Consider the following 10,592-nt stretch of genomic DNA (forward strand, 5'->3'; position numbering starts at 1 on the left):
CCCCTAGACCCCGCAGCATGTTAAACAGAAAGTACTTACTTTGATGTCTGGTACCAATAGAAGCAACTTTCTTGAAGCGGCATGGTGTAATTTTATGTTTTTTTGTGGACATGAGAGTACGCTCGGACTGAGTGGCTCGGTTGCTGCACGGAAACATAGAGTGGGTGACAACAATACGCACCAGTGCAGCAGATTTCTTTTGTGGAATATTAACATTAATTAATTTCTTCGTGTACAAAGTACATAGAGACATCACTATTAGATTTGTAAATTTCTTTGAAAAATGGCAGCATCTGAGGGCTGAGGTGCAAATAATATTGAATAGGGTAAGTACGGTAGGTAGTAGGTACAGTACAGTAGACCCTTGCCATTTGCGAGTTTGCAATTCACCGTAAGCAGATGGTGGCTTGCTTGCAAGCCATTTCACACAGCACAACGAGGTATCCCACGCAGCATCTTGTGTTGTACTCTCAAAACTTTAGTGTTTCTGTGTGAAATGGACCCTAAGAGACTGCTAAGTGTCAGTGCTAGTGATGCGAGTGGAGTGAAATGTGAAAGTGCAGAAGTCAGTGATGACCCTGACAAAGAAAGTTGAATTATTAGACAAGTTAAAAGAGGGGATGAGTGCTGCTGCAGCTGGTCGGTTGTTTGGTATAGGTATACAGTAGTGCACTAAGGTAGTATAAGTTGCTATTCACGGTTTTGCCTATTAGCGCCATTCCTTGGCACCTATCCCTCGCGAATAACAAGGGTTTACTGTCCTGTGTTCACTCCGGTAGTGTCATGAACTAAGAGCTGGTCCTGCGTGATTCCTTTATTTCATAGCATTTTTTCCCCACAGATTTTACAAGGACTGTGGTACTGACTTGTGCCAACAATTTCAAAATGTCAGTTTCCCAAATGGTGAGAGAAGTACAGACTACAACTACGGTAAGCTTAAAAGAAATCAGTATTATTTTAAATCAGTATTTTGAATTCATTATCTACAAGGCAGGGTTTTGGGGTGGATTTTTCACTGCCAGATCTGGAACCAAGTGCATCTGCCAATGTTGAGAAAAGCCATACCAGTCATAAAAATGTTTGCCCTGGTTAGATTTGTAACAACTTAGGACTTTACACCAATTCAGTCCACTTGCTATAGAACTGAATACTGTACTGTTTCAAATAGTTTTTAATGGATTGTATGTTACCATCCATCAGAGTGACAAAAGATATTGTCATGGTTTTTTGTATCCACCCTGTGTTAAAAATCAGTAGTACAGTACTGTTATTGATTTATTATTGGGCATGGAAAATGGGGGTGTGGGAGGTGCAGGTTAATCAAGTACTGTACTGTACACTGTAGTAGCAGCAGTTTAAAACTCTTGTTTCTTGAAACTTTGATGCTCTATAATTATATACTGTCCAGCTCATTTACTCCGATGTGGATTCTAGAGACACTATGTATGTCATTACTTAAAAATCTTAACTACTTTTAAAACTAAGACTACAATATACTGTGCATGAAGAAATAGGTGGGACACTTGTGTTAGTGGATATTAAATAATACCAGGTATCAAGGTTGTACAGTATACTATACTGTATCTGATAATGGTATCTTTGTTGATGAGCAAATTAAGTATTCATGCTGTGGATTTTGAATGCAAGTTAAGGATGTTTGGTGATGCGTACAGTAGAGTGTTTTTGCTTGTTTCAGTCTTATCTTGCTACTTTATGTGCCTTGCAAATATTTTCCTTTAGCTTGAAGTTTCTGTTAACTTTGATCCTCCCAAAGCATGTGGGAGTTGAAGAAAAATTAAATGTAGAATCCTGTACAGTATTTACTTTAATTACAGTGGGGCAAGATCTTCCCAGCAGAACAGAAGACAGAAGCACAGTCTCTTCTTTTTGTGAAGAAATTGTTATCAGTTGGAATCTCAAACATCACTTACTTAAGAACACTGTTTCCAGAGGTGTGTATACTGAAATTTTATTTTATTTATTTTGATTTTTTTAAATTAGTCCTGTGTTACTTGCTTCTTATATACTGTACTGTAATGATATTACTGCATTTATATTTTTTTTCACTAGAAACGTACCAGCAAATAATTTAACACTCAATTGGTGCTGGTAGCAGTAATGCACGTATCTCTCACCAGTATGCCAAGGGCTCAAGTCCTGCTTGGCCTGAACACATGTGAGAAAAAACCCAAAAGTGTGACCCAACCAAACATCACAGGTTTCCCAACTTCCGGTGGTAACTGCAGGCCTGGTAAGAGAGAGAGGAGAGAGAGAGAGAGAGTTTTTATCACCTTAGTTAAATCATGAATCCAAGATGGGGAAAAATTATGTAACTACGTTAGGGTGAGATATGAAGTATTGAAGTTGCACTTAAAAAATAAGACAGGTACTGTACTGCATTGAAGATGCAGAACCTGTACTTGAATTCAAATGTATGCTGTATGCCCTGTACTGTACCTGACTGCTTGTGTGTCAGCATATACAGTACAGGTATACAGGTACTGAACTTCTGGAAAGCATTTTATCAAAAATCCTTTCCTGCAGATATGTTTGAAACAAACACTGTACAGTATAACTATGTTGTATAAATTATTGTTTTTGTTATATTCAAACCCACTAAAAAAGATAGCAAAATGTAATTTTATACTATACAGTACAGTATTTTGTAATCTGACTGTGAACATTTTCATACCTTGTCACAGCTTAGAAAGATTTGCTCTGTTATTATTCTAGTGCTATTATTTGTCACTGTTAACACTATACTGCACTGGAAAATCCCCAGTCTGGTTTTAAGATGTCTTGGATGTGCAGATGTCTGGTAATTTTGACTAACTTCTGTACCTGTGTGATTTGAAATTGTGTTGAAATCGATTGGTAATCACATTTTATTCTGTTATAGAGTTCTTATGATGATCGGAACCTTGATGGACTACAGTTAAAGATGTTACTGGAGAAGTCAGCTTCTTTAAGCTCCAACATGGTTGTCTCTTGGTTGAAGGGATGTTTTGAAGCCATTGAGAAGCAATATGTAAGAATTTTGTTTGTGTTCAGTTAAAACTATTGTGGCTTTGCTGCATGCATTACCAGTAACAGTAGAAGCACCTGGGGTGAGTTTAACCACCAAAACTGAAACTTTATTCTCATCTTATAAAGGTGACCATGATTATACCATTGTGTATATTCCTGTAGATCAGTTCACACACACACACACACACACACACACACACACACACACACACACACACCTCTCTTACCAACAAAAAGTGAATTTAAGGGATAAACAAGTTGTGGTCAAACTCACCCCAGGTTGTGGAATTGCCTGGGATGAATGTAACCTTATTAAATAATGCACAGTGGGGTCACTTTTTTATATAAAGGTGCAGTCTGATGTATAAAACCTGAGAATAACATTAATTTTGGCTGAGAATAACATTATAACAGTAGTTTGGCTGTACTGTACTCACCATTTTGAAGCTCCACGGATGGGAGGTGTGTGGCGTAACATACAGTACAGTACTGTGTTGTCACATCGAGTCATGTTTTCTACTCTTGGAATTTTATCTTCATTGTTCCCATCACATAATTTGATCTCTTTTATAACTTTAATGTCTAATTTAGCTATTCATAACAGTGATAAATGTATCAGTTACAAGTTTATATAAATACAGTACAAGTATATAGCCAGAACAGCATTACTTTTTGTATTGATATTTGTTATGTCTACTGACCCAGAAATTTTGTTTGATTGCAGTTACGACAGTTGACGTTTATAATCTATGCCGACCCAGACAACCCAGAATTGGCTCTAGAGACTTATACATTTAAATTCCAATACACTATGGAAGCAGGACCTATTATAAGTGAATTGGAGGCTAACTCTGAGATGTAAGTGTCCCATCTTTCCCATTTGTTTTTATCATTCCTCAGTTTTCTTGCTCCTCCTCTCATCAGATCTTGCCTGAACTCTAACCATTACACAAGGACTTGCACTTCATTTGCTTCATTGATCAATGACCAATCTTTCATTCATCCCAGTAGGTGGTGGGAGGAGGGGTGGTGTTCCATGCTACATTTACAAAATATGCTTAAAGACATGCCATGATCCATGTCATTCTTTTTTATTACTGTAATGAATGTCTTCTGCATTGGTATTCACCATTATCAACAAGGCCCTAAATATCCATCTTACTTGCCCATTCAGCATCACAAATAAACACCTTTTCATTCCTCAAAAATGACAGAGCATTGTGCTTTCTACTCATTCACACATTTATTTATACGATGTCATGAGTTACTACCCAGCAGTGGTGGACATATACTGGAAAAGTTTCTTGATTAAAAGTACTATTGCTCCGAGAAAAATTTTCTCTAGTAAAAGAAATCCTCTTTCTTCTTATCGCTTAGATTTAAAGTGAAAAGTAACAGATTTATAAAGTACAGTACTGTACTCAGAGTAAAAATACAGTATAGTCTGGTTTTACGCGGTTAATTAAACCCATGGAGGTCCGCGTATAAAGCGAAACGCGTAAATAAAATAACAGAACCTATGGGATTAATTGAAATAGAGACCGGGCCGACCGCCAGGCTCACCTTTTTTTGGCCATCGCCGACACAATACTGTACATTGTAGTAAAAATAACATCTTATTTTTATGATGGTAGTTCAAGGCCTCTTAGGGGTGGTGGGGGTCCAGCGAAAGCCAATTTGTAGAAAGAAAGAAAAGCACCGGTTCCTGGGCACGAGTGAATATACACGGAGACAGTGAGACTGACGCGGTGGCGGGGGTGGCAAGGATGCCTAGACCAATCACTGCGTGGGTGGCAAGGATACGTGGCCCAATCACAGTCTGTGACGTCACCGGCGTGAGTCTGACGTCAGCGCCCAGCACCTCGCCCTGCTGCTTGCCGCATACATGATGGAATTTACCGTGTAAATAATAATTATCTCTTCTGACAGGTGCTGCGTAAATGGCCTTCCGCTTAAACCAGACTATACTGTACTACGTACTGTACTGTTATTTTTTATTTTTTTTTAGTATTCACACATTATAGTAATAAAGTGACAATACTGTAAAGTAAGTCCTCTCTTAACGTTGTCCCAGACAACGTTGCTTCGTTATAATGTTGCTACTCTTTGGATACCCATGATTCTGACGTCCCGACCGATTCGTTATAACGTCATCATCCAACACGGACTACTTTGTATGGCGCATCATCCTCTTTCATCGTGGCGCGCTAAGCTCTCTCGCGGAGCATCCCCAAGCGTCCCCAGTCTCTGTTAGGCTTCCACAGTGTACGTGTGTGCTTAAGTGTTTTTGCTCTAAATACTGTACTGTAACCATTCAAAATGGCTTCCAAGTGCCCATCAAGTGTTAGTGATGCTAGTGTTGTGAAGAAGCAATGCAAGCCCATTAACCTTGCTATGAAAATGGAGGTTTTTAAACCTCTGGGTCTCAGTGACTCGCCACCCTTCTGCTCTCCGCTACCCACCACACACTCGCTCCACCTCTGCCCATCAATGAGTACATACAATACAAAATGATTTAGTTTATTTATCTTTTTGCATGTATAATATATATTTTCTATAAACATTCCTTTAAATTGATGTACAGTATATGTAATGTATTTTATGGGGCAAAGGGAGGCTGGGGAACGTAACTCGCGTATTTTATCTATTTCTTATGGGGAAAATTGATTCCATTAATGTTGTGTTTTCAAGAACGTAACCACGACGTTAAACCAGGAATTACTGTACTCGACAAACTAGATAATTCTGATTCATCAGGCTGCTGCCCTTAGCTTTTAGGATACTATATTGTAGCCTGGGAATATATCACATACTGCTGAGATGCCCAGAATATAGTAACGAGTTAACAAGAAGCCTCAAAAATTAGGTAATGAAGTAACAGTACTGACAATAGTCTGAAATGTTAATCAAGTAAAAGTACTGACCAAAAATGGCTTTTGAGTACGTACATGTGTTTATTTATAAAAGTCATTTAAGCATACTAATGTATACCACTGCTACCCAATTTATTTTGTGTTCTGTAATTGGTAAATTAATAAATAGCCACTGGTGTGGAAACTGGTGAACTAAACATAGAGTAACATATGTAAATAGGTTCTCCGAGAAAAGAACAGAGAATCTTAACAAATGAGGTAAAGATGGGGATGCATGTACAAGGAAATCTCTGAACTGACATTATAGTATTTGTGTGAAGTATGGTTGATGCAAGAGGAAGGAACAGATTAGAATTCATAGAATTTATGTGTTTTAGAATGCAATTAGGGGAACAATGCAGATACTAATACTAAGTACAGAAATATGGGGGAGATGTGGAAGTGACAGACTGAGACTTCATCAGATACAGTACTGGTCTAATGGACCATAAGACCAGTACTGTACCTGGTATGGGCATTGTGAGGGGATGGTAAGTGAAAGGTTGGCCATAAGACTTTATAATTCAGTACAGTAGTTGTTGGTAAAATGGAGAGGACAAGACCAAGAAGCAGAGAGAAAGATGGCATAAAGGACACAGTAGAAGGGAATGTATCTCGGAGAAAGCCTTGTGTGTGCCTACTTGTGATAAGGAGGACCCTCATTTAGCATGCTGGCATCTATAGCTACATTTGAGGTTGAAGGGAAAACAAGAAGTTTTTGCTCTTTAATGCATTTACACGATTATATACTCATAACAGAGTGCCTCTAAAATGTGCAACAAGTATCTCTACAATGCCTACCTGGTAATACCAGGAAAATAAAAACATTTACAGTAGTTTAGATACATAATTGGAAGTCTTAAGTTAGGTTGATGGTAATTAAAATTTTGCCCCGAACATACAGTAACCCCACCCTATTTACTTTATAATTATTTTGTGAGAAAAAAAGTGATCTGCTTGTTATTATTTTGTTTAAAGTCAGTAACATTTTCCATGAATGCATCTATCCCAATAAACAGAGACCTCTTTATGTTAACGTAAGTCCAAATATTATGATACACACCTTACCTGTATAAGTAGAAGAGAGCTTGTTCACCCATGTAGCATATACAGGTCTGAAAAATGTGTCTCATGATATAATGTTTTTGTAGGTGCAAGAAAGAACGGAAATTTGCTGTGAAGAAGTCAACAGAGAAAATGTTGCGTACCATACTGTTGCTGACGCAAACACTGAAACCACTGCCAAGGAAGGTCCACCTGGCAATGAAGCTTGGATATTATGACAATGGTAAAGTTTTTGTCATTTTTATTATTAATGTACTGTCACATTTGCCTGGGTAAGGTAACCGTATAGAACATTAAACACGAAAATCATAATTGTAGAAATTATCGTACTTGCAGAGTTCATCTCAATCATATGTCTTTTAAACTGTTAGTGAATTATCTTTTTAAAGTTGATTGTTTGGCCATACTGTACTTACTTACATCAATAACTTATTTGATGAAAAGTTTAAGATATTAAATCCTGCCTGTTGTTATTTTGTAGGATGATGCAAAGTTAATTAGGGAAATTAAGAACCAAACAGGCTGTGGAGAGCTTCAGAAAGATCTCTGTTAGCTTCAGGAGTGGTCAAAGGAATGGCTGTTAATATTCATTGTCACGAAATGCAAAAGGAAGCACCTAGGTCATAAGAAGGCATATCACATGTCCTATTGGGATGAAGAAACAGCATTAACAAAGACCAAATGTGAAAAGAAGGTGAATCCAGCAACTAAACTAGTGAGTCTTACAAGAGGAGCATTCAGGTACTGGCCCCTGATGGTCTGTCCCTCGTAAAGCTCTCCAAAAGTGAGGTGCTTCCCAATTAGGAATAGTACCACCCTGGCTGGTTCCCAAGATATGCTAGAGATAGTCGGTTGATTGAAAACGTCCAAAGGAGGGCCACCAGACTGGTGCCTGTACTATGTCACCTTAGGTACCCAGAGAGATTAGAACGCCTGAAATTGCCTATACAGTGGGTATTATACATGTACTATAGAAGGGCAAGGGGTGACTTAATAAAAGTTTTCAAACACCTCAGAGGAAAATTATTCGGTCGAGCATTCATACCTGGAGCTGACAGGGTGCCCAACCCACTAGAGATCACAGTTTATGGTTGAAGAAACCAAAAGTTCAGAAAATTGTCAGGACAATTTTTTCCAGAGTGAGAGTTGTTCACCTTTGGAACAAAATGCCAGAGAGTGTTGTGATGGCACCGAGTCTGAGCTCATTCAAGACCAGACTTGACCAATGCTAGTGCAGGTACAGATACATTCTGGAGCAGCGAGTACTTGCTGAAGTGGCTAACAGGTCGATCAGTGGCGAAGTTATGGATTAGGCAAATTGATTACAACTTTATCTATTTGCCCATCTGTCTGACCATTAGTATATAATTTTGTTCTCCCTAAATTTGTTGTAAGAAGTATAGTAAAATACTTAAGTGTAGAGAGACAGTTTTATCACCTTTGGAAGGTAATAAGCAGAATGCAGATATTATGAACTGGCATTTTAAACAATTGAATTGCAAATAACTTGTGCAAGGAAAAAAAAATATTAGGACCATTATCTCAACATACAGGCTCCCCTTTTTTAATGGAAGGATTTCCCTTAAAGTTTTTCTTCCTAAGTGAAAATGTTATATAAGGGTCAACATATCTGATAAATATGCAATAAAATTTTATGAAAGATGCTTATAACACACAAAATCATAAATGAGAATACTTGTACAGGTAATGTACACTTACTGGAAATTTAAACACAATTTCCCATATTGCACACAATTCAGGGAAGCAACTGAGGCCAATAACTGCTGATCTTGCAATCCTCGCCCAACACTTTCACACTGATATTCTACTTAACATCCATGGACTCTTTAGTTAGGTCTCTATTGAGGACTATCTAATAACCATTTTAAGCCGGTAACTATTATCTGCCCCTTGATATTTGTGCTACATTTCTCACTCTTTTTCTTCTTTTATATTTTTATCCTCTTCGCCACCGATTGGCTCGTTAGCCGCTTGGGTCATCAGTCACATCTCTGATACGCACTGTTGGCAGAAACTGGGCATGCAGTGGCTCCTGGATATATTGGAACCTGCTCCAGTACTAGTCAAGTCTGGCTCGATCACAGCTAATACTCTTGCCTTTTTATAAGGATGTTAAGGTCTTTCTGGAGGTAGGAGTTCCATGTTTGTATACAGTAATCCAGACTGGGACATACTGTACATGAGATTTATAAAGTTAAAGGAGCGTTCTCCTATATTTGTATTCGAAGGTACGTTTTACACTTCCCGAATCTCGGTTTTCTTTTTTCACTGCTTTCCCCACTTGTGCCACCCTCACAACACCGAGATCTTTTTTATTGTCAAAATTATCCAGGAAACTGTTATTTACAGAATAATTTTGATAAGGATTGTATTCTACATGCAGAGTCTTACATTTCATAATGTTAAAGAACATGTATCTGGGTTACCCAGGAAAGCAACCCTGTATAAAATTGGTGGCTTCTTTAAGTGATTTAAAAACCTAATTTTAGTAACATTGCTCTCCTTCATCTTTGTCATGTCTTTTCAGTGACCCCACCAGACTATGAACCTCCTGGCTTCATGGAAGGTGGTCGAGGAACCCTGTTTGACAGTATTCCAGTCCATATAAAGGTTTGATATTTCCGACATACATTACATTATTAGGAGAAATGAACTGGTTTAGTTAAGGACTTTAGTATTACTCTCCATCCATCCTTCCTTGTCTGGCTGAACTTTGAGGACAAAGGTGATTATGCACATAAACTTGAGCCAAATTTTCTTTTGACAAGGTTAATGTAAATTAGAAATATTTAATTAAATTTTTCTCTGTTTTATGAACATTGTTGTGCAGTACTTTTACTCGTTTATTTTTCATTCATCTGTGTATGATAAAATTAAATTTTGCTCAATAACGACTCAACAACAAGGAGACATGTGCCTACTAGAGAGAGAGACAATTTTGAAATGTGTATTAAGACTGCACCTTGGTGGCAATACATTTACAGTACAATAATATTTCACTCTTAAAAGCAAGCTAGATGAGATGATGGAGTGTCTTGAGTGAGTGAAACAGTGTCTCTACTTACCCCCCAACCTAGATCCCACTATTTTGTCCAGCCTATGACTCCCACCTTGACCTGGGAGCACGGCAATGCCCGGAGGGAGTGGGAGTCGAATAAGAATTTTCTTATTATTTAATGTGCTACCTCCAGGCTATTCATTCCAACCCTGCTCAAAAACTACAGTTAACCCTCACTTTACGCGGTCCCACATTCCGCGTTTCCACGTTTACGCGGTGCCCTGCCGGAACCCAGGATGCTCACATTCCGCGGTGTGTGTACCCCTTTACGCGGAGAGCGGCTGGCGAGCCGCGCCATTTTTGGATCCAAACCTCCCGCCATCCGCCATGTTGTGTAAGCTGCGCGAACATGGTGCGCACAAGGTCGCCCAGTCATCAAAACATTACCAGTTCTTCACCCGCCACCCACCACAGCCGGCCCAAGTCAGTGATAGTGATAATTATGGTGAGGATATGGACTTATATGGACTTTGGGGAGTTTGACAAAGAGGCCCTGCAAGCCTCTGTGG

General features: G+C 38.6%; 1 protein-coding gene across 1 annotated transcript; it reads left to right on the top strand.

Moving 5' to 3' along the window:
* The first annotated feature begins 844 nt into the window (after window positions 1-844).
* On the top strand, window positions 845-9,765 carry LOC121863765 (HORMA domain-containing protein 1-like). The gene is made up of 6 exons (XM_042362543.1): window positions 845-930; window positions 1,836-1,952; window positions 2,900-3,028; window positions 3,752-3,885; window positions 7,091-7,227; window positions 9,553-9,765. The coding sequence occupies exons 1-6, from the start codon at window positions 886-888 to the stop codon at window positions 9,639-9,641; spliced, it is 651 nt and encodes a 216-aa protein (XP_042218477.1). The 5' UTR covers window positions 845-885; the 3' UTR covers window positions 9,642-9,765.
* Window positions 9,766-10,592: the final 827 nt, after the last annotated feature.

This window comes from Homarus americanus, unplaced genomic scaffold (genome assembly GCF_018991925.1).
Source record: "Homarus americanus isolate GMGI-L3 unplaced genomic scaffold, GMGI_Hamer_2.0 scaffold40248, whole genome shotgun sequence".
Lineage (NCBI taxonomy): Eukaryota > Metazoa > Arthropoda > Malacostraca > Decapoda > Nephropidae > Homarus > Homarus americanus.